Here is a 24,528-nt window from a genome sequence, read left to right as displayed (position 1 = left end):
GCACACGGCTCTGCTCTATAAACTGGATTCAAGACACACATTGGCCTAATTCGACCACGAATCTGGTCTGACCACGAATCTGGTCCACATAAAGAAAACTATCCAATTCTAAAATAATTCAATATGATAAACATTGCAATTCAATAAAACAGAATCATAATTAACATTGATAAAACATTTGTTTCAGAGCATAACGCAATTCATGAGTATCACCAGGATGTATTCAGGTATGTATGAAGAGTGGCTTCTAGCATGTAAAAGAATCAGGTAATAGAGGAACAATGGTTTAATGGTTATACAGGGTTTAGTTCTTTTGATGTGACAAGGTTTTGTAGAATATGTAAGTCTTTGTATGTTCAAGCAATTCTGCTCCAGTGTTTGGTGTATGATGTATATTTATTTGTGGAGTAGTATCGTATTTGTATGGTTTAGTATCTGGGTATTCAACAGTCAATGGTTTATAAGGAATAAGGCTTACGGCTCAACGATCAAATGATGTGATCAGGGTTTAAAGTTGAATGATTTAAAGCACTTACAATATAATACATAACTATTTTAAATATTAGCAACAAGTCACGAGAAAGTTCAGAAATAATGGTAATATATATCGAGAAAGGTTCAGGAGTACTTGCCTTATCACAAATGATTCCAACTTCATTTGTACTCGTATAATAATTCTATTCAACCACCACTTGTCTACTTTTCCCATGCCTCGCTTCTATTCACTAATCACTTGTTTTCTTTTCTACGCATCAGTTCTATTTTATGATCTAACCATGACAATTACGCGAGAAGATGGCTAGATTTAGGCGCACCGCTCGTAAGAGCGTTCCTGGCGGTCCCTACCGTGTCGTAGGTTTTCAGATGCCAGATCAGGTAGATGCTGTGTGAGCAAGCTACGGTGGGAAATGTAATAGTTGAATAAGATACTTTTGGGTTATCTGTCGATTCCAAGTCGGAATCGAATAAATTGAATTTATTTATATTTTGGGTTGTAATAATTATATTTTGGTTGGTAGTTATAATTTTGTCTTATACTTTATCCTGTTAATATCGGGGTTTATTAAATTTCTGCTATTATGGTATTAGTTTATTGGTGTGTGAGTCCTTATTTCTAACCCCGAGGTTGAGGGCGTCACATGTAAGATCAAAGGTAACAACAACAAAAAAATTCACTAATTTTTCGGAAAATGTAAAAAAATTACTTAAGTGGTTGTTTTTGGCTGCAAACTGTATTTTCAATTTTTTTAAAAAATGATAAAATTACAAAAAAAAAATTAAAATTGACAGTTTTTGTAATTTCTGAAAAATTTATAACCCACTGCCTAACAAAGATTAAATTTAATTTAATTTTAATTAAATTAGGTAAAATAAAATTCAAATATATCCATGATTTAAAAAAAAAATACTTTTACAGCGAAGGAGCTCTGTAATTTTTTTCCTAGAATCTGTATATACATACAAGTGTTCTGTATGTATATATATGTTAATGTAGCGATCTCATAATTTTGGATCTAAAAATGGCGACGAATCGAGCAAGTGTTCCTAGATCCGGAGCTGTTTCTCGTGGCTACAATTTCGCTTCCTCTTGGGAACAGGTACCAATCTATACACACACATCTGTATCTATATATTCTTATTAGTTTCTCTAAATTTTATTTAATTAAATTTTGATCTGTTTATGACACTATTGTGATTGTTATGTGATAGTGATAGGTTTGTTTTTGTGATTGATTTGTCGAAGAATGTTAATATTGCGATTTCGATGTTTTGTGAATGAAGTAGTGATGTGTGTAGTTGAGAGAATTGAATGAGGTTTGTGAGGCATTGTTATAGTGTAGTGATTGTTAGTTGAAGTTTGTTTTATTGATTGCTTTGTCGAAGAATGTTGATATTGTGATTTCGATATTTGTTAATGAAGTAATGATGTGTGTAGTTGAGAGAATTGATTGAGGTTTGTGAGGCATTGTGATAGTGTAGTGATTGTTAGTTGAGACTGATTGTAAATTGTTTCTAGAAGAGTCGAGGTTTGTTTTATTGTTTGCTTTGTCGAGGAATGTTAATATTGTAATTTTTGATATTTGTTAGTAAAGTAGAGATGTGTGTAGTTGAGAGAATTGATTGAGATTTGTGAGGCATTGTGATTGTTAATTAAGAATGATTGTACATTGTTTGTCGAAGAGTAGAGATTTGTTTTCGCGATTGCTTTGTTGAAGAATGTTAATATCACGATTTTGATATTTGTTAATGAAGAAGTTATATGTGTAGTTGAGAGAATTGAATGCAATTTGTGAGGCATTATGGTAGTATAGTGATTTTTTGTTGAGAGTGATTATAAGTTGTTTCTAAAGATTTGGTTTGTGATATTTTCGAGGAATATAGGTATTTCGTTTTCAATATTTATGAATGAGGTAGTAATATGAATGGTTGAGAAGATTGATTGAGATTCGTGAGGCATTCTGATAGTATAGTGATTTTTAGTTGAGACTGATTGTAAATTGTTTCTTGAAGTTTGATTTGTGATTGAATTTTCGAAGGATGTCGGTATCGTGTTTTTGAGATTTGTAAATGAGATAGTAATATGAATTACTGAGAAGATTGATTGAGATTTAAGAGGCATTGTTATAGTAGAGTGGTTGTTACTTGTTAGTTGAGAATGATTGTAAATTCTTTCTTGAGATTTGTTTGGTATATATGTTTGAGGAATGTAGGTATTGTGTTTTTTATTTTTGTAAATTAACTGCTAATATGCACAATTGGAAAACTTGATTAAGTTTGAGAGACGTTGATATAACATAGTGACTGTTACTGTTACCTGAGAGTGATTTTAATTTTTGTTCTCAAGGTTTGTTCTGTAATTTAGGTTTTGCATTTTCGATTTTTGTAAAGAAAAGTACTGTGTGTGATTGAAGATGACGAGGGTGATGAGAATGAGAATATTGATTAAGATATAAGAGGCATTGTGATAATTCAGTGATTGTTACTGAGACTTATTGTAAATTGTACATGGAGGTTTGTTTGGTTATAATTTGTTTTAAAAATGTAGATATTGCTTTTCTGATTTTTGTAAATGGAAGTGATGCAAGGATAGTCATAATGACAAGTTGATTAAGGTGATGCATTAGTGATGATGTTATTTTTTTGTAGATATGTGATGTCTGTTGTTGGTAGTTACTATCTCCTATAGTGTCGTGATTCTGTTTATTTGGTACGCAGTTCTGTTTCTTGTGGTTATATCTTAAATGGACTATTGAATTGTGGTGTCTATTTGGTACAGAATGCTCCAATGACAGAGCAGCAACAAGCTGCAATTGTTGCGCTCTCTCATGCAGTTGCGGAACGGCCTTTCCCAGCTAAGCTTGTGAGTGCTGCACATGCTCATGACACTATTTCTGTTGAACTATGCAATTGCTAGAATTAATTAGTATTGATTCGTATTCCTATAGGATAAAATATCTGGGGAGTGTAATGGATTGTCTGTATCAACTAAGCACAGTAATATGGAAGAATCTGGTGATATAAAAGCAGTGCTGGTAAATACAAATCAGGTAATGAAATGGATTTGTTTTCCTCACTTTTTGATCCAAGTGGTCTTCATCTACTAGAAAACCAAAGGTTTCATGTCAGATGCTTATTTTATTTTTTGTCTTCTGTAACACCGAGGCTCCATTTGGTAGAGAAGAATAGAATCGATGGGAATAGAATGAAAGTTAATGGACAAATTAAAGGTGGAAAAGAAGGATGAAATAAGGAAGACTGGAAAAATATAAATAGTGCAAATTTTCTATACTGCAGATTGAGAAGAAAATGAAATAGGACAGAGAGTGGAGCATACATTCTTAATTTGGTGGGTCTGGGATCTGGTTTAAATTAGTAGGGAGCGGAAGGAAAAGGAATGATCAATAAAATAGTACACATAATCAGTCCTTCCAAGTTCCAACCAAATGGAGCATAAGAGACGTACTGGCAGAATATTGTATCTTAATTTATTTTAACTCTATGGCGGTCCTTGTTTTCTCTGCCTAACATTTTTGACTATTATGTGTTTTTTTGGTATCATAATAGACACTTTGGTGTCAAATTTCATGAATCTTTAGCATAAAAAGGTGTAAATTTATACTTTTATCTCAGAACACTGTTGCTGTATACTAATCTAAGAAATTATTGTGTCTTGAAGCAAAACATATGAAGAGTCTTACACTGATATGTGGTGTTCATGAAAAATATGTTGAAGTCCTTGTAGTCCCTTTACTTGCCCAAAATAGTAAAATAAAATTGTGGATTAATTCCTTGCCATAGTCCTTGTTCACAATATGTTCTTCCACCGTCTCACATCAAGTTCATTGTTTGATTTATTCTTTACGAATATGTATCAATCTCTAAAACTAGCGGCTGCTTCTACATGTTCTTGTATGTAGCTAAGAGGTTTTCTGTAAGTCATTATATTATGTTACCTTTTAAAGAAGATAAAGATGGAATCTGCTCCGTTATACAGTTAAAAAGAAGACAGAAGCCTTTGTCCTTGCGTGTAAATTATGTGCATCAGTAGAATAGGTTTTCTTTTGTCGCCTATCATTTGGGTTGGATTGTACTTAAGTTCACTCGTAGATTAATGATTTTTTTCCTTGTGCAGTTTTATAACTGGTTCATAGATCTTGAAGCAGCAATGAAATCAGAGGTTAGAACATCAATAATTTGTTTATCTTCTTTGCACTTTTAATCTCTGAAAAAATGTGATGGAAATTTTTGTTGCATCTGATTTTAACATTTGCGTAGACAGAAGAGAAGTATCAGCATTATGTGAGTATTTTAATAGAGAGGATACAGACATGCGATGGTATACTTCAACAGGTAGACAAAGTTTGTTTAACAAATTATTCATACTTTTTAGGTTTATACCATTAAATTCAATATATATTAATCTAGCTGAACAATTAATTATGTTTTACAGGTGGACGAAACCCTCGATTTGTTTGATGATTTACAGCTGCAACATCAAGCAGTAGCTACAAAAACAAAAACCCTCCATGATGCATGTGATAAATTGGTATGTCCTAGTAATTATTATATTAGACTGTTAATTTTTTTGTTTAGTTACTTGCTTTGTAACTTTGATGAATATGGATAGGACGTTACGTCAAATCTTACCTTGTCAAGTTTTCTAATTAGAAAGATCCCTATTGTTGGGTTTAGTCCACTATTAAAACTTCCTAGGATGGCAGACTCCTTAACAAATGTCTGCCAGTGTAGTTGATTGGTTTCTGGTTCCACCACTTTGTCAATTACATCATGTCTTCTTGGCAGACTCCTTAACAAATGTCTGCCAGTGTAGTTGATTGGTTTCTGGTTCCACCACTTTGTCAATTACATCATGTCTTCTGAATAGGCCTTTGTATCCTATCTAAAACATCGAGCTTAAATTAGAATTATGTCAATCATCAATATGTAAGGATGGATCACATTGCACATAATGTAAGCTCTGATTTCGTGCCATGCTTTACAAAAGTCCTTTGGCTAAGCAGGAAAGAATAAACGAGTATTCATCAGTCTTTGTTGGTATGGTTTACTTGTAGTAGATATAGAGAGAAACATCAGTCTTATATGATTTTCAACCCCTGAAAAATAATTTGATTTGCACGTTAATATCATTTTGATTTCTCGCTTGTCTTATAAATGAAGCGTTTGTTTATGTAACAGCTAGTTGAGAAGCAAAGACTGATTGAGTTTGCAGAATCACTTCGCAGTAAGCTCAAGTACTTTGATGAATTGGAGAATGTAAGGTTTGGAAGCACTATGTTATCAAGTTTTAACCAAAATATTCGTGTATCATGACCTCACTGTAATAGACTGTAAGTTTATCACACGAGTGTTGAAAACGGGACTTAAATTTAATGCATCAAATGGTACCATCAGTAACTTGGGTTAAAGTATTTTAAATTTACGGAAAGATCACGTGACTTTCCCTTCTAATTGAACATTACAAGTTCAAAATTAAGCTATGACATTGGCGTTTTTACAAAGAGAAAAGATGTATTCCTTCTACGTCAGTACCAATGTGAAAACTCATTACTTGTCCCACATCCAATCAAGATAAAGTTTTTGACTTTATCTTTTTCTGTCTGAAGCAAATTTGTATTGTGTAACCAAAAAGCTACTGTATTTAAAGCTGCAAGGAAATCTGTGTAAATTACACCCTGTTACTGGATATTTATTTTGACTCCTACTTTAGTATAAATAACAGTACTTGAGTAGTAACTTGCGAAAAGTTTGTAACTAGATCTACATACTTCGATTCTGGGAAGTAAAACTTTCTAAGTTTCTCTTTCATTGATTTGCAGGTTGCTAACAGTTTCTATTCTCCAACTATGAACGTTGCAAACGAAAACTTTCTTCCACTACTCAAAAGACTTGACGAATGCATATCGTAAGTATTTACTATACCAGACCAAATGTTGTCTTTGATTTTCTACACATCTTAAGTTACTGTAAAGTCTTCTTTTTATATTGTAGTTACTTAGTATTTCATTTATGTTTCATCAATCTATCAGAGCAAGTCCAATGCAATGCTATCTTTGGTGCTATTGCTATATTATAGCACCAAATGCAAAAAAACTCAACTCCAAAGGGGTGCCATACTTAGATGCAAATATGCATATATGCATCCTTGGTTCTATATTTGAAACCAAGGATGCATATATGCATCCTTGCCACATCATCTATTACTACAAATGGAGGGGAAAAGTTAAATAATAATTGTCTTGTACATCTTAAAGTATCAGAACAATATTAAATTAAGTAGAAGTTAAAAGATTTATGGAAATTTGAAACTACTTATGCAACTAGCATTGGAGAGCAAGTTTTATTTTAGAACCAAAATGCACTTTTTGATGCTATATTATAGCAATACCTATAGCTATTTTGCATCTAGCATTGGACTTGCTCTCACTAGTGCAAGTAAAATTTACAGTTCTTGATAAGGGATGGTACTTGTAGTTACTGGATCCTTGGTTACATTATAAACCCTAAACTTAAGTTTGAACTTGTTCTTGTATGTAAGATGATGTTTATGGAACACCTTTTCCATGTTGTATGTAGATATGTTGAGAGTAATCCTCAGTATGCTGAATCTGGTGTGTACTTGGTTAAATTTCGGCAGCTTCAGGTACTAAGCCAATAAACAGTGGCACTTTAACTATTAGTTAATGTCATAAAGTTTTTTTTAATGCTTTATGTTTGATTAATTGTACTATTCCCCTGATTAATTATTGTTAAATGATCCAAAAATCTTACAGTCTCGAGCTTTGAGTACGATTCGTTCTCACATCTCTTCAGTTCTAAAGAATACTACTTCTCAGGTAAATTAATTGTCTGTAGATTATTCTTTTAGATATGAAATGTGGAATGTCTGTCAATTTGTTTTCCATCTTGTAACCAGGTCCAGGCAGCAATGTTGAGCAGTGGTGGCAGCAAAGCATCTGTGTCTGAGGGGGTAGAGGCATCCATCCTTTATGTTCGCTTTAAGGCTGCAGCAAGTGAGGTATCATTTGTCATTGTACCTCCTGTATGAATCTCTGAGAAAAAATCTTTACATGAAACAGTGAAGCAAAATGAAAATCAATTATATGCAACCACAGATATCACATCTAAAAGTGAATTTTGTGTAGAAGCTGAGTTAAAATCTGATTTTTTATGGACAGCTTAAGCCAGTGTTGGAAGAGATTGAAAGCAGATCACAAAGAAGAGAATATGCTCAAATTCTTGCTGATTGCCACAGACTATACTGTGAAAATCGGCTGTCCTTGGTATCCTGATATGTTCTTTATCCACATGTGCTTTCCTTTGTTCTGATAATCATCTACAATTGTATAATATATCGTAATTTTCTACATGATTCCTTAATGTTAAGCTAATCCTAATCGTGTTCCTTTGCTACAACTAGATAAAAGAAATTGTGCATCAGAGGATTTCAGTCTTTTCTAAAAGGGAGGCACTTCCATCGTTGACTAGATCGGGATGTGCATACCTGATGCAGGTGACCTTAGTCTAACTTTTTTTAAATGTATATAACTGATAAATTTTTATGAACAGGTCTTAGCTTTTAGAATAATAAGTACTGATAGTTACATTCAAAGTTTTAATGCTTGTATCGACCTATCGGGTCAATTTATGCTCTCCGAAAGGGATGCATATCTTGTTTTTATGTTTATCTTTAGTAGCCATGCCAAAATAATGTTTCCTGTATGTATATTTCTTGTTTTTTTAATGGTCACAACCCTGATATATTCCTTTGGACGTTTTTTCACACATGTACATACTTGTTAAGATGTAAAAACGAGGCTAGACGACACTCTAGCGCCTAACCGCCTAGGCGGTTAGGTGCTCGCCCAGACGATTATTAGGCGGATTATACGGTTACTATATAAATTGGATATATTTTATATGTACACACATTTTATATGTTATAATAAAATAGAGTAGCAATAATTATATTTTTAAAAGTGAAATCTTATAGCGTAGGTAAAAGAAAATAGCTCTAATGCATACAAATCAAGCAACTACTTTAGCTAAACAAGATAAAATTATCGAGATCAGGGAGGTTCTTATTTCCAGGATGTCTTGGAAGTTGGAACTTGGTATTTCACCATAATCATCTTCAATATCTTCATCATCGTTGTAAAAAGAGTAAAAGAAAAGAAAAGAGAAGAAGAAAAGAGAAGAAAAGAAGAGAAGAATATATATATATGTATGTGTATGTATATATAAGAGATAAGAAGAAAGAAGAAGAATACCCAATATATCGCTGCTCTTTGTCTCGATGGTTGATTAGGGTTAAGTAGTGACGGCTGTAGCAAGTAATATGAAACTGGGTTGGACTGGGCCTAAAATAGAATGGGCTGGCCCAGGTTAAATTTAGACCGCCTAGGCGGTTTTGGACGGATTAGGCGGTCGCCTAGCCGCCTAGACGACCCTAGGCGTCGCCTATCCACTAAAAAGGAAGACGGGTCGGGCGTCTGCCCGTTTTTTACCGCCTAGCCGCCTAGGCACGCCTTAACAACTATGCACATGTAAGAAGCATACACATCGGTGAAATCAATTTATGGAGTATATGGTTTTGGAAAGTTTTGTTGTAAACAATTGAAAATTGCAGGTCTGTCAGCTCGAACATCAACTATTTGATCATTTCTTCCCTTCTTCTTCAGAGGATATCTCAAGTATGGCTCCTTTAATAGATCCTCTGTAAGTTCTTTCACTAGTCTTTTTGAATAACATATCTTGTGCCTTTCCTATGATGTGTTTCTTTATCCATTGATTAATCAGTACATATGTTTGTGATGATAAATGGTGCTCATAACTGTGACTAACAAATTTTATCACAGTTATCACTTCTACAAAGATGGGCCTCCACAGTCCACATTCATAATTTTCCTTTAATTTGTTACTAAGGTGTTACCTTTATTGTCTCTCCACAAGTTTATAGAACTCTTCCTATTTGTGTGTATCTGTGTGTCTAGGGTCGGTTTGGTTTAGCAATTTTCATATATTGGGCGCAATAACACTTGCTTAGACAAGAAAGGTTCATAGTAAAAGAAATTCTGTGAAATATGGGAGATGAGAGAGAGGGGGGGGGGGGGGGGTTATTATAACTATTTATGCTTAGTGATGCACTAAATTCGTGTGTTTCATCCTTCTTTTTTTGAGTTGAAAAAAGATTTTTTTGTGAACCTCGGGGAGTATATCATACTATTCTGGGTGAAATGTGTTTTTAATGCCAACCTGGCAGAGTATGGCTGTGCACAAAATTTTAATCAACGATCAGATTTTTTTTGAAGGTCTAGCACTGCTAGTCTGGCTGCCTAACCTTGTAACTGTAGGGCACGAGTAAAAGTTAGGTTACTGGAAGTTAGAACTTAGAAACTTAAAATGTTACCGCAACTGACTGTTGGACTAATGCCAAAATCTTGAGAAACAACCTTTAGATCGCTGCTGATCTCTATGCCTCAATGGTTTAGAATATTATTCTTGTTATCTTTAAGATTTTGATTGACTATTGAACTTTGCACTTTATTTAACTGTTCACGTCTTAATCATAAACTTAATAATTCATCTTCAAAATCTGGTATGCTTGCTAGTTTAAGTTTTAGTTCTCATCTCTGAACTCTTTTTTGCATCTTGCTCTCATTTTCGTGTTAATATTTGTCACAGGTCTACTTGCTTGTACGACACATTGCGCCCAAAACTTATACACGAAACCAACATTGACACTCTTTGTGAACTTGTGGAGATACTCAAAGTGGAAGTTTTGGGAGAACAACTCAGCAGACGAATTGAATCACTTGCTGGATTACGTCCCACATTAGATAGAATTTTAGCAGATGTTCATGAGAGATTGACTTTTCGTGCTAGAACACATATCCGTGACGAGGTATGTATGATATTGGATATACAGAATATTATTAAATTTGCAGAATTGAATTAGAATCACAAGATCAGAGAGAAGATAGGATGAAATTTTTATTCAAACTCTGATTCAATGTTTCATTACCTCTCTCTTACATAATAGAGTACGGCCGGAAAACTAACAATTTAAGCTCAATATTAACAAAAACGGAATCAACAGTTTTTGTAAATAAGTTTGCCTTTAAGTTTGATTATTAATTCTGGAGTGTTTATGATCTGTTTATTAAATGCATGTATACGGGATATATGGTTATTCTGAACTCACATAGCAATATATGTAACAAACTATCCTTTTTTGTTTCTGTTCCCCATTAATGTAGCTGCTTAACCACAGATCATATCAGTATCTTTTTATACACTTCAATTTTTTTTCCCACTGTGGACTGTTTATATGTTATCAATTATTATTTCATTAAAATTTTCATTGTTTTGATCAGAAAGAAAGTATTAACAGCTCTTTTTATGTCTAATCGAGCAATATAATTTTTTTTTCTTGAATACAATTGTTAAAAGTTATTGCTCATGTGGAGTCATGGAGTCCTTGAAGGATCTTCTCTGTTGCTCGCTTGATATCTTTAATAGCTTTGCAAACTTCTGTGGAGTGTTTTTTGCTGATATTATGTGACTTAGGATGTCTGTTAATTTTAGTTTCAAAATTTTATGTTGTGAAAGTTAATAATTTCTCAATTATGATATAGACCAAAAGCTTATTTGTATTAATCTGTTACCTTTGATAGCTTTGTAAGCTCTTGTGGCGTGTTTCTATTGATGTTATATTCTTTAATATGCCTATGTGATCTTATTAGTATTATCTATCCAGTATGGAAATAGTCAATATTGATTTGTCAGTAATTTGATTCTATTTTTGTTTTTGTTAATATTCTATTGATGTGATTTTCAAAAGCAAATTAGAATGACCATAGTAGTTGGAATAGGGCTTACTGTAATTATTTAATTATGTCCATTACCTGACACTTGAACTTCATCAGTTGACCTTTCATGGCTGTAATATACACAATTCTAAAAAATATTAAACCAATTTGCAATCTGCACTGAAGTCCAGGGTATTAAAATATAAAAATGCATGGAATAATTTCTAATCCACCTGTTAATGTTGCCTCAATATCAAGTCGTAATTTATTTAAAAGAGATAGGAGGGATTCTAAACATATCTTCCGATCAATATTTTCTTTCGGATATGTGCTCATAACACATCCCTTTAAACGTAAAATAGAATGATCCTGGTGGTCGGAATTGGGCCCATTGTAATTTATCAATTATGTTCCCTACCTTACCCTTGCACCTCATCAGGGTAAACTTCTTCCATAGGCTGTTACTATATTTAAGTTTCAGCAAGAAAAGTAAACCACTTTGCAATCTGCATCAAAGTCTAGGGCATAAATTATGCATAGACTAATTTTTTTTATCCACTTAGTATTTTCTCTATATCTAGTTGGAATATATTTGGTAGTGACAAAAGGGCTTTCATGGTAATTCTGTTGCTGATATTTTGTTTCAGATCTGTACTAAAGTGACCAGCCCTCTAAATTTTTTTTTTCATTTCTTTTATGTTCGTACTAGATTGCAAATTATATTCCTTTCGATGAAGACCTGGATTACCCTGCAAAGCTGGAGCAGTCAGCTGAACTGAAAACAGAAGATACTTCCGTACGTTCTACACCCTTCTATTATTGTTCTGTTTTGAAGCTTGTCTATACCCGCTGCTTGTAAAGTTAACATTATTACTCGATAAGTTTGTCAACTGTCATTTGCATACTACGTTTACTTAAGAAGGTTATATATAGGTAGCAATCCGAACAAAACAACTTTTGTTCTTACATAAATCCTTTTTGTCTGACGGCACCCGCTGCTTGTAAAGTTAACATTATTACTCGATAAGTTTGTCAACTGTCATTTGCATACTACGTTTACTTAAGAAGGTTATATATAGGTAGCAATCCGAACAAAACAACTTTTGTTCTTACATAAATCCTTTTTGTCTGACGGCAGGATAATCTAAGTGCAGATGTTTCTAAATATTGGTACCCTCCCCTTGAGAAAACTGTGTCTTGTCTATCGAAGTTGTATCAGTGTTTGGAACAACAAGTTTTTACTGGCTTAGCACAGGTAATTAAGTTATCTTTCCCCGTCATTTTTTTGAAAACTGCAGCCATACCAAGAATCAGTGTTTTCCAATATTTGAGCCTTTTATTTAACCAATTTTATTTTATTAATTATCAGGAAGCTGTAGAAGTTTGCTCCATATCCATCCAAGTACGTTGTCATGAATTTTAATGCTATGATATTAATTTAGTTTCCTGTTTCTGGTACCTAATGAACAAGTCTTCTAATGCTATTCACTTTCCTGTTGTAAATGGTTGTTTGACATGTCTGTTACAGAAAGCAAGCAAGCTTATTGTGAAAAGATCATCGCTTATGGATGGGCAGCTTTTCCTTATAAAGCATCTTCTCATCCTGAGAGAACAGGTTACATCCTTACCTCTCGTATTTTAATATCGCGATCACCGGAAATATGATCACTAATTATATTGTTCCCTGCTTCCCTTTCCAGATTGCGCCTTTTGATATAGAATTTTCAGTTACACACAAGGAACTTGATTTCTCTCATTTATTGGTAAGTAACCCTGATCTGTGTTTCTCATCAATAAGTGTGTGAACATTGCACCATTTACACTTTGTGAAGTAAACAGCCAACCTTTGGAAGAAGCTATTGCAGAATATTTCTATTACACAAAGAATTTAAAGGTTCTCATTAATTTATGTGCTTTGCACTACGCATAGAATTACTTTCTGATTGTACTTTTTGGAAAGAAATGAGTAGCATTAAAATTTTAAAACTATCACCCTCTCTAAAGGTCAAAACTATCGGGTTTGATTGGTACTTTTTCAGGACTTTGTTCACTTGGTGCCCTAATGTTTTCTAGTTGAAGTCAATATGATCATTTCTTATGCATCTACAATCATGTTTCCATGTTTCTTTGAAACAATAAGAGCTATAAAAGACCTTTTCCTAAACTTTCACATTTAATAACAATCTAAAGCTGTTGCTCTGAGATACAAGTTACTGTGTTACCTTTGTCCAAAGGCACCAAATTCGATACACTTGGTCGATTACATGTCCACTTCTTTTTTCTTTTAACTTTTTAATGAAGAGGTATATTAATTAGTTATTTTTCGGTGAGGGCGAATTCCTTGCATACTAAACGGAGCCAGACAGACGCAATTACCTGAACGCTAGAATGCACTTCCGTAGCTTATCCTGTTGAAAACATTGTCAAATCTCACACTCCTACTAACATATAAGATTTAACCGGGCTCTGGTATTTTGCATTTAATGTAGAAAAGTGCCTGTACTCTGATATTAATTTTTATTCATCTATCACCAGGATCACTTGAGAAGGATTCTTCGAGGTCAGGCTTCACTATTTGATTGGTCTAGGTCAACTTCTTTGGCGAGGACATTATCTCCCCGAGTCCTGGAAAGTCAAATTGATGCTAAGAAGGTAACTTGTTTTGCCTATAGCTAATAATGTTTGACGTGAAAGTTAAAATTCACTTGTGTTTTGTTAGTAAAACTCATTTATTAAGGGTGCACTAGTGATATAAACTAAAGTTATATGACGTGATCTCTAGTCAAGGACTGCTCACTGATTCTAGTATGTCGATTTGAGAATACTATGGATAGCCCAATAACGTAGCTACTTTCAATTTCTTTGTATTTTTTTTCTGATGTATCTGACGACGGGCAGTAGTAGTTTACTGAATCCTTTTGAACCCAAGAAATTAACTATGTTAATGGACTGAATCATGAGTGACTTGGCTAAGAGGATCCGGTTGATTTCTGGTTCCCTGGTCTCCCCCGCGGCCCCTCCCTCACCCGGGAAAATCTAAGCGTGTTCTTTTATCGTACTTCTTGAAATTTGCATAATTTTGCATCAGGCCTCACCCTGATAGCGGAAGAACACGTCATTATTCAAAATCTATAGGTGTATATTTACCAAATAAAATCAATTCAACCTTAGTACCTCTGCTAATCAGTATGTTTCCCCTTGATTTCTCATTTTATAATTTTTTATTTGAAGTAATAATTTATGCATCTAATCCCGTTATAATGATGGATTTTTGTCAAAGTTTAACCTACCATTGAAATATGTAAATATTGCAGGAATTGGAAAAAAACCTCAAGGCCACTTGCGAAGAATTTATAATGTCGGTCACTAAGCTTCTTGTGGATCCCATGCTCTCCTTTGTTACGAAGGTGTGTATTTATTATGGTTCAGTAAATTGTACAAAAGGTTGAAGTATATTAGCTCACTTTTTTTAACTATTTAATAGCCCAAGTAGCCTAATATTTCTATTCACTGAACATATTCAAAGGTTCCTGTAGCTCCATCTAACCAAGAAATTTATAATTTGGCACAACCTATATTTAAGAAATTAGCGTGGTGCAACAATATTCTCACTGTATCTCCTTAATGATGACCTGTGGGTGATTTGTAGCTTAATCTTTTGAGCTCAATTATTTGCTTTTGTAGAAGTTTCTATTGCGTTTACACTTCCAAAAATCTTTTAGGTAACAGCGGTGAAAACTGCACTGTCCTTGGGTACTCAAAATCCAAAACTCGAGTCTGTTATGGCAAAACCTCTCAAAGATCATGCATTTGCTAAACCAGCTACGGTTGCTGAAATTGTTCAGAAGGTAAGTCTTGAAAACTTGTTTAGAGATATAACACAATCTAGTTGTTAACTTGCCTTCTTTTAGTTCGCCCAAAAAAACTGCTTTTGTTGAGTGTGTAAAAATGTGTCATTTAATGTTGTTCGGCTTGGTCATAGTGTTACAATCGTGAACCAAACATGTCTACCATTAGAAACTATGGCACCCATGTCAGAAAATATTTAGTTTTTATCACTGTACCCATGTCCAACATGCAAAACACTTGAATATAAGAATGAATTCTGCAAACTTTATTTTAGGCCAGAAACATGTAAAAATTCTTGGACACTTTCAGCGAGTCCGGGTAACATAGTTGAAAAACTTTTTTAAAAAAAAAATCCATCCATCTCAAAATAATAGTTTTGTTTTGAGTTTTGTCAGTCAAATTGACCAAACTTTGACTGAAAATTACACATAATTTATAATTAATAAATTTTAAAAAACTATATCATTAGAAAGTATATCTGATGCACATTTTTTTTAGTCAAACTTTGATCAATTTGAACACAGGAAAAAAGTCAAAGAGGATTATTATTTTGAGATGGAGGGATTGCTAAAGATAATGGAATGCAGAGAGATATATTGATGATCATGCCTAGATTTGATAAAGAAAATTTATGATTGTGCGATGGTTTTGTTTTTTTTAGAAGTTTTCCAAGTGCATTTGCTGTTGTATCGAACTACCAAGGATTGATGAAAATTTTATCTAATTAAAGATGATGTCATGTATATCTGCACTATACTGCAATGATTCTGATTGATTACCCCTTTAAAACAGGTCAGTGCTGCGTTACAGCAAGAACTCCCAAGAGTAATGGAGAAAATGAAGCTTTATTTGCAAAATTCATCAACTCGTACAATACTTTTCAAACCAATAAAGTGAGTCTTCTATCAGGCTATAGTTGTACAATATTCAGATCTTATGTAGTTGTCCAGTTTCGTGCTTACATATCATTTCACGCTACATAATCTTTGATATTAACGGTTTCTCTTTTGTCTACCAGTAGGTCTGTCTAACTTCTGTTTTTTCTTGATGCAGGACCAATATTGTAGAAGCCCATATCCAAGTACAGAAGCTTCTAGAATCAGAGTACTCATCTGAAGAACTAAAAGGTATCATCGATATGGTCTCAATACATGATCTGCAAGCTCAGCTGGACAGTCTTCTATAGGATGATACTGGACATCTTGCTCATCTGAAGTGCCAGTCGGCTCCAAACGATGAAGATCAGTAGATAGCGTATAAAGATGTTGTAATTGGTAGTAAATTCCCTTTTATACACAAAAATTATCATAGAAAAGAGTGTGTAGGAGCTCATTCGATCATTTTTGAAAGTACATTGATTTATAGCACTAATGAGCACCAAGGAGTTTATAATTGTCATTATTTGAGTGGTCTGAATTATGTACTTCCAAGTTCGCCGGGACACTTTTCTAGAGGTAAATATTCATATGTATTATTTTAACTTGAATCTTAAATTTGTTGCTTATTCCTCCATTTTTTTATTCTTTTTAAAACTTGAAATTTAATAATCATTACTCATCGAAATTCATAAAGAAGATAGAACAAGAATGAATTATGTTCATTTTTCCTTGGGTGATGAAATTATAGAACAAATTCTGCTAAAACTTCCATGCATCAAGTCTATTGTAATTACATGCACGTCCATATGCAAATCATGGCATCCTTGATAAAATATTTTCATTTCACTTTATTAGATGTGTTTTTATATGTAAACCCGCCTATAAACCTACAATATACAGGATAAACCCACAAATGTTATCCAAGCTCTGTCCAAACATAAACACCTATAAACCAACAAGAATCAACTTTCAAGGCAAGCTACTGCTCCATAGTTTTAAAATTGATTAAATTGTGTGTTGTGCCATTTAAGCTACTATATGACTATAGTGTTTGGTTTTCTTTAGTTTATCATTTAAACTCAAAACTGCACCCAGTCGCACATTATTATACCTTGTTCCGGTAAACCTATATTTCCCAAGTGAAACAAGAAATCTCGCAATTTTTCTTTCAAAACCAGACCGCCTGTTATTTAAGACTTGTCCAAGGAATGAATCACTCCATGTAATATTTTGATGACTTGCCTGGATTTGGGTCTAACATGGGATTCTCTATTTGGAGTGTCTTGGACAATATCTCAAAAAATTTCGTTAAATGACTTTCAAGTACCTACAAGACTTCCCACAATATTTGCCCTGTTAACAGATTATTTAACTTGATTTTCCACATGATCAATCAGTCAAATTGCATGCTTATCTTTATAAAGTTGAACATACTACATATCTCAAAAAATGTTACATAGAAGCTTGCGACCTTCCCACATCGCAAAACCAGAAGACCAAAAACCCTTAATATTAACAAAGCGTTTAGAGCTTTTAGTCATGACCTTACTTGAAGGGGAGGTCTTTACAGTAGTTCCTTAGTGGTCTGGTCAGAGCCTTAGGGGATCGTTCTCAGTTAGGTTTCCTGGCTGAGGTGGTCTTTGCAGTTGTTTGACAGACTTCAATCCTTTTTTTTAATTCAAGCTTGAACAGATTATTTGCCAAAGCCTGTTAACAGATTATTAAACTTGATTTTCCACATGATCACTCAGTCAAATTGCCTGCTTATCTTTAAAAAGTTGAACATACTACATATCTCAAAGAATGTTACGTAGAAGCTTGTACCTTTCCCACATCGCAAAACCAGAAGACCAAATGCCCTTATTTAACAAAGCGTTCACGTTCAGAGCTTTTAGTCACAACCTTACTTGAACGGGATCTATTCTATAGTAAGCGTACCACTTTATCCTTGATTTCTAAGGAGACAGATTACCATGTCTGGTGGATGAAACATGACTGCAAGTCCAGAGCGTGATTAACAGCTCCTTAGTGGTCTGTGCAACATTCAGAGCCGTAGGGGATCGTTCTCAGTTAGGTTTCCTGGCTGAGGTGGTCTTTGCAGTTGTCTGGCAGACCTCAATCTTTTTTTTTAATTCAAGCTTGAACAGATTATTTGCCAAAGACTATTAACAGATTATTTAACTTAATTTTCCAGATGATCACTCAGTCAAATTGCCTGCTTATCTTTAAGAAGTTGAACATACTATATTTCTCAAGGAATGTTGCCTAGAAGCTTGTACCTTTCCGAAATCGCAAAACCAGAAGACTAAATGCCCTTATATTAACAAAGCGTTTAGAGCTATTAGTCACGACCTTACTTGAATGTGATATATTCTATCGTAAGCGTACCACTGTATCCTTGATTTCTAAGGAGACAGGTGACCATGTCTGGTGGATGAAACATGACTGCAAGTCCAGAGCGTGATTAACAGCTCCTTAGTGGTATGTGCAATATTCAGAGCCGTAAGGGATTGTTCTCAGTTAGGTTTCCTGGCTGAGGTGGTCTTTGCAGTTGTCTGGCAGACCTCAATCTTTTTTTTTAATTCAAGCTTGAACATATTATTTGCCAAAGCCTATTAACCGATTATTTAACTTAATTTTCCAAATGATTACTCAGTCAAATTGCCTGATTATCTTTCAGAAGTTGAACATACTACATATCTCAAAGAATGTTACGTAGAAGCTTGTACTTTTCCCACATCCCAAAACCAGAAGACCAAAAGCCGTTATATTAATAAAGCGTTCAGAACTTTTAGTCATGACCTTACTTGAATGGGATATATTCTATAGTAAGCGTACCACTCTATCCTTGATTTCTAAGGAGACAGGTGACCATGTCCGGTGGATTAAACATGACTGCAAGACCACAGCGTGATTAACAGCTCCTTAGTGGTCTGTGACCAAAGTATGATTAACAGCTCCTTAGTGGTATGTGCACCATACAGAGCCGTAGAGGATCGTTGAGGTGGTCTTTACAGTTGTCTGACAGACCTCAATCTCTTTTATTATTTAATTCAAGCTTGAACAAATTATTTGCCAAAGCCTGTTAACAGATTATTTAATTTAATTTTACAGATGATCACTCAGTCAAATTGCCTGCTTATCTTTCAGAAGTTGAATATCTTTCAAATTGCCTGCTCAGTCAAGACCACAGCGTGATTAACAGCTCCTTAGTGGTCTGTGACCAAAGCATGATTAACAACTCCTTAGTGGTCTGTGCACCATACAGAGCCGTAGAGGATCATTTTCAGTTAGTTATCTTGGCTGAGGTGGTCTTTACAGTTGTCTGACAGACCTCAATCTCTTTTATTATTTAATTCAAGCTTGAACAGATTATTTGCCAAAGCCTGTTAACAGATTATTTAACTTAATTTTACAGATGATCACTCAGTCAAATTGCCTGCTTATCTTTCAGAAGTTGAATATACTACATTTCTCAAAGAATGTTACCTAGAAGCTTGTACCTTTCCGAAATCGCAAAACCAGAAGACTAAATGCCCTTATATTAACAAAGCGTTCAGAGCTTTTAGTCACGACCTTACTTGAATGAGATCTATTCTATAGTAAGCGTACCAATGTATCCTTGATTTCTAAGGAGACAGGTGACCATGTCTGGTGGATGAAACATGACTGCAAGACCAGAGCGTGATTAACAGCTCCTTAGTTGTCTGTGCACCATTCAGAGCTGTAGGGGATCGTTCTCAGTAAGGTTTCCTGACTGAGTTGGTCTTTGAAGTTGTCTGACAGACCTTAATCTGTTAACAGGCTTTGGCAAATAATCCGTTGAAGCTTGAATTAAATAAAAAAAGATTAGCTCCTTAGTGGTATGTGCACCATACAGAGCCGTAGAGGATCGTTGAGGTGGTCTTTACAGTTGTCTGACAGACCTCAATCTCTTTTATTATTTAATTCAAGCTTGAACAAATTATTTGCCAAAGCCTGTTAACAGATTATTTAATTTAATTTTACAGATGATCACTCAGTCAAATTGCCTGCTTATCTTTCAGAAGTTGAATATCTTTCAAATTGCCTGCTCAGTCAAGACCACAGCGTGATTAACAGCTCCTTAGTGGTCTGTGACCAAAGCATGATTAACAACTCCTTAGTGGTCTGTGCACCATACAGAGCCGTAGAGGATCATTTTCAGTTAGTTATCTTGGCTGAGGTGGTCTTTACAGTTGTCTGACAGACCTCAATCTCTTTTATTATTTAATTCAAGCTTGAACAGATTATTTGCCAAAGCCTGTTAACAGATTATTTAACTTAATTTTACAGATGATCACTCAGTCAAATTGCCTGCTTATCTTTCAGAAGTTGAATATACTACATTTCTCAAAGAATGTTACCTAGAAGCTTGTACCTTTCCGAAATCGCAAAACCAGAAGACTAAATGCCCTTATATTAACAAAGCGTTCAGAGCTTTTAGTCACGACCTTACTTGAATGAGATCTATTCTATAGTAAGCGTACCAATGTATCCTTGATTTCTAAGGAGACAGGTGACCATGTCTGGTGGATGAAATATGACTGCAAGACCAGAGCGTGATTAACAGCTCCTTAGTGGTCTGTGCAACATTCAGAGCCGTAGGGGATCGTTCTCAGTTAGGTTTCCTGGCTGAGGTGGTCTTTGCAGTTGTCTGGCAGACCTCAATCTTTTTTTTTAATTCAAGCTTGAACAGATTATTTGCCAAAGCCTGTTAACAGATTATTTAACTTGATTTTCCAGATGATCACTCAGTCAAATTGCCTGCTTATCTTTAAGAAGTTGAACATACTACATATCTCAAATAATGTTACATAGAAGCTTGTACCTTTCCCACATTGCAAAACCAGAAGACCAAATGCCCTTATATTAACAAAGCGTTCGGAGCTTTTAGTCACGACCTTACTTGAACGGGATCTATTCTATAGTAAGCGTACCACTTTATCCTTGATTTCTATGGAGACAGGTGACCATGTCTGGTGGATGAAACATGACTGCAAGTCCAGAGCGTGATTCACAGCTCCTTAGTGGTCTGTGCAACATTCAGAGCCGTAGGGGATCGTTCTCAGTTAGGTTTCCTGGATGAGGTAGTCTTTGCAGTTGTCTGGCAGACCTCAATCTTTTTTTTTAATTCAAGCTTGAACAGATTATTTGCCAAAGCCAATTAACAGATTATTTAACTTAATTTTCCAGATGATCACTCAGTCAAATTGCCTGCTTATCTTTCAGAAGTTGAACATACTACATATCTCAAAGAATGTTACGTAGAAGCTTGTACCTTTCCCACATCGCAAAACCAGAAGATCAAAAGTTGTTATATTAATAAAGCGTTCAGAGCTTTTAGTCATGACCTTACTTGAACGGGATATATTATATGGTAAGCATACCACTGTATCCTTGATTCCTAAGGAGATAGGTGACCATGTCCGGTGGATTAAACATGACTGCAAGACCAAAGCGTGATTAACAGCTCCTTAGTGGAATATGCACCATACAGAGCCGTAGAGGATCGTTCTCAGTTAGGTATCCTGGCTGAGGTGGTCTTTGCAGTTGTCTGACAGACCTCAATCTTTTTTTTTTATTTAATTCAAGCTTGAACAGATTATTTAACTTAATTTTCTAGATGATCACTCAGTCAAATTGCCTGCTTATCTTTCAGAAGTTGAACTTACCACATATCTCAAAGAATGTTACGTAGAAGCTTGTACCTTTCCCACATCACAAAATTAGAAGACCAAAAGCCCTTATATTAACAAAGCGTTCAGAGCTGTTAGTCATGACCTTACTTGAACGGGATCTATTCTATAGTAAGCGTACAACTGTATCCTTGATTTCTATGGAGACAGGTGACCATGTCTGGTGGATGAAATATGACTGCAAGACCAGAGCATGATTAACAGCTCCTTAGTGGTCTGTGCACCATTCAGAGCCGTAAGTCACTCAGTCAAATTGCCTGCTTATCTTTAAGAAGTTGAACATACTACATTTCTCAAAGGATGTTATATAGAAGCTTGTACCTTTTCGACATCACAAAACCAGAAGACCAAATGCCCTTATATTAATAAAGCGTTCAGAGCTTTTAGTCATGACCTTACTTGAACCATGTCTGGTGGATGAAATATGGCTGCAAGACCAGAGCGTGATTTACAACTCTTTAGTGGTCTGTGCACCATTCAGAACTGTTGGGGATCGTTCTCAGTTAGGTTTCCTGGCTGAGGTGGTCTTTGCAGTTGTCTGACAGACCTCAATCTTTTTTTATTTAATTCAAGATTGAACAAATTATTGTCCAAAGCCTGTTAACAGATTATTTAACTTGATTTTCCAGATGGTCACTCAATCAAATTGCCTGCTTATCTTTAAGAAGTTCAACATACTACATATCTCAAAGAATGTTACGTAGAAGCTTCTACCTTTCCCACATCGCAAAACTAGAAGACCAAAAGCCCTTATATTAACAAAGCGTTCAGAGCTTTTAGTCATGACCATACTTGAACAAGATCTATTCTATAGTAAGCTTACCACTGTATCCTTGATTTCTAAGGAGACAGGTGACCATGTCTGGTGGATGAAACATGACTGCAAGTCCAGAGCGTGATTAACTTATCTTTAAGAAGTTGAACACACTACATGTCTCAACGAATGTTACATAGAAGCTTGTACCTTTCCCATATCATAAAACCAGAAGACCAAATGCCCTTATATTAACAAAGCGTTATTTGCCTGATTCGAACCATGTGATAGAATACGAGCCAATCGAGATTCAGCCAGATTTATCTTTTATAGAACAACCATTGCAGATTTTAGATAAGAAAGAGAGAGTGCTTAGGAATAAGTCTGTGTCTTTAGTGCGAGTTCTATGGAGGAATCCCATGGTTGAAGAGTCGACCTGGGAGTTGGAAAGCGAAATGTGATCCAAGTATCCTCACTTGTTTTCTTAGGCTGATTCTGAGGACAGATTCTTGTTAAGGGGGGAAGGATGTAATATTCGAGAAAATTATGTGTTAAATAAATAAATATTATGTTTTTTATAAATTTAAAGTGATCATTGCCATGATATTAGATGTTACAGTTGTTATATGTATTTCGTGCGTGCCAGAAAATTTTTCGATTGATTAATATATGTTTAAACTGCAATTATATGAACCTATCTGCAATCGGGACGTGTATTTATTAGCGTCTTTATTAAGATATTCATTTTATTTCAAGTTATACGCGTTTGAATGCATTTTACGTGTTTTCAGGTTTTTCTGGTAATTTAGGAATCGTTCCTGTTTTTCAAAAATCATCGGACCGGGACCCCACCGGGACGACAAACCCCACAAAATCCGCGTTTTCATTTTTATAAAATTATTCGTATTTTAAATACCCTTTATTTTTGTATTTTTGAATTATTCGCAATTTTTGGGAAATTTTGACATAATTTTGTATTTTATCGTTTTTAAAATTATTCCCCGTAATTATTATTTTGGGGCCCTAATTATTATAATTAGGGGATAAAAACACCCTTAATTTATTTTGGGGTATAATTATTGTAAAAATATAAATAGCCCATTATTTCTTTTTAATTCATTTTAAGTTCATTAAAAACAAAAATCAAGAATATAATTTTGGGGGTAAAATCTTGTCAAGAACACAAATCCAGTGATATGGGGAGTTCTAGGAATCCTCTATTGATGCTCTACATACCAAAATCATCCTCTCGATGAGAGCTTTCTATTGGTATCAATATTTTGATTTGAGGTGCAGTAAATCGAAAAATCAATTTCTATACTTTTGTTCTTGAATTCGTTTTTGAGTTTTGAGTGATTGTTGATTGTTTTTGTTGTTACCAGTAGTTTTAGATGATGATTTCCAGTTGATTTGACTATAAGTTAGTGTTGTTTGATGCCCCGAAGGTTGAAGTCGAGTTCTAAGTTTTGTTGGTTTTTCAAATTGATTTTTACTGATTATTATGATGTTCTTGATGGTTGTTATTAATTTGAATAGATTAAGAATGATATTGGATTTGATTTGGTACCAGAAATTCTGTTTTTCGTTTAGTTTTTGGGATCGCCGGATTGTTCCTTCGAGCTCGCCGGCGTTCGGCTGAGACTCGACGGAATTGACGACTTCAACGTCGATTTAAGCAGTTGATTGTTTCTGTGATGTTTGTAAGTTGTTTTAAAACGAAACCAGAGCGAAGCTGGGGCCATGTGTTTTGGCTGGAAATTGATCGCCGGAATCGGTTAAACCATCGCCGGAATCTGGGGATTTCCCAGAAACCGGTGGGAGGTTCTTCCTGACCCGGTTGATTCTTTTAACCCGATTTCGACCCGGTCTCTTGACCCGGGTTCGATCTGTTTTCCCCCAACTGCAAACTCAAAAGTCTGTTTCTGCATTTACTTTTTATAATTTATTTTAAAATCATTTTCTAAATTCCAAAAATCATTTAGTTTATATTTTAAAAAAAT

At 34.7% G+C, this 24,528-nt stretch overlaps 1 protein-coding gene, 7 non-coding genes and 1 pseudogene across 8 annotated transcripts; all 9 read left to right on the top strand.

Annotated features, from left to right (window-relative positions):
* The first annotated feature begins 1,441 nt into the window (after window positions 1–1,441).
* Window positions 1,442–16,659, top strand: LOC141677828 (conserved oligomeric Golgi complex subunit 3). The gene is made up of 25 exons (XM_074483904.1): window positions 1,442–1,598; window positions 3,278–3,361; window positions 3,447–3,548; window positions 4,634–4,678; window positions 4,777–4,851; window positions 4,952–5,047; window positions 5,698–5,775; window positions 6,339–6,424; window positions 7,096–7,162; window positions 7,293–7,355; window positions 7,436–7,537; window positions 7,698–7,802; window positions 7,940–8,032; window positions 9,149–9,237; window positions 10,204–10,423; window positions 12,040–12,126; window positions 12,469–12,585; window positions 12,700–12,732; window positions 12,859–12,945; window positions 13,031–13,093; window positions 13,866–13,982; window positions 14,645–14,737; window positions 15,053–15,178; window positions 15,972–16,072; window positions 16,233–16,659. Exons 1-25 carry the CDS (start codon window positions 1,521–1,523, stop codon window positions 16,363–16,365), a joined length of 2,340 nt encoding a protein of 779 aa, XP_074340005.1. The 5' UTR covers window positions 1,442–1,520; the 3' UTR covers window positions 16,366–16,659.
* A 1,295-nt stretch (window positions 16,660–17,954) lies between these two features.
* LOC141681905 (small nucleolar RNA U3) lies at window positions 17,955–18,172 on the top strand. The gene has a single exon (XR_012559323.1). It is a non-coding gene; the product is annotated as a small nucleolar RNA U3 (small nucleolar RNA).
* A 232-nt stretch (window positions 18,173–18,404) lies between these two features.
* Window positions 18,405–18,622, top strand: LOC141681906 (small nucleolar RNA U3). Its single transcript, XR_012559324.1, has one exon. It is a non-coding gene; the product is annotated as a small nucleolar RNA U3 (small nucleolar RNA).
* A 232-nt stretch (window positions 18,623–18,854) lies between these two features.
* On the top strand, window positions 18,855–19,088 carry LOC141681911 (small nucleolar RNA U3; annotated as a pseudogene).
* Window positions 19,089–19,628: 540 nt separating this feature from the next.
* On the top strand, window positions 19,629–19,846 carry LOC141681902 (small nucleolar RNA U3). The gene has a single exon (XR_012559321.1). It is a non-coding gene; the product is annotated as a small nucleolar RNA U3 (small nucleolar RNA).
* A 678-nt stretch (window positions 19,847–20,524) lies between these two features.
* On the top strand, window positions 20,525–20,742 carry LOC141681903 (small nucleolar RNA U3). The gene has a single exon (XR_012559322.1). It is a non-coding gene; the product is annotated as a small nucleolar RNA U3 (small nucleolar RNA).
* Window positions 20,743–20,974: 232 nt separating this feature from the next.
* LOC141681908 (small nucleolar RNA U3) lies at window positions 20,975–21,192 on the top strand. Its single transcript, XR_012559326.1, has one exon. It is a non-coding gene; the product is annotated as a small nucleolar RNA U3 (small nucleolar RNA).
* Window positions 21,193–21,424: 232 nt separating this feature from the next.
* LOC141681909 (small nucleolar RNA U3) lies at window positions 21,425–21,642 on the top strand. Its single transcript, XR_012559327.1, has one exon. It is a non-coding gene; the product is annotated as a small nucleolar RNA U3 (small nucleolar RNA).
* Window positions 21,643–21,854: 212 nt separating this feature from the next.
* On the top strand, window positions 21,855–22,060 carry LOC141681912 (small nucleolar RNA U3). The gene has a single exon (XR_012559329.1). It is a non-coding gene; the product is annotated as a small nucleolar RNA U3 (small nucleolar RNA).
* The last annotated feature ends 2,468 nt before the right edge of the window (window positions 22,061–24,528 follow it).

The sequence above is a fragment of the Apium graveolens genome, chromosome 8 (assembly GCF_009905375.1).
Source record: "Apium graveolens cultivar Ventura chromosome 8, ASM990537v1, whole genome shotgun sequence".
In the NCBI taxonomy this organism is placed as follows: domain Eukaryota; kingdom Viridiplantae; phylum Streptophyta; class Magnoliopsida; order Apiales; family Apiaceae; genus Apium; species Apium graveolens.
The sequence above is the reverse complement of the archived record's forward strand: the minus strand, read 5'-3'. Positions and strand labels throughout refer to the sequence as shown.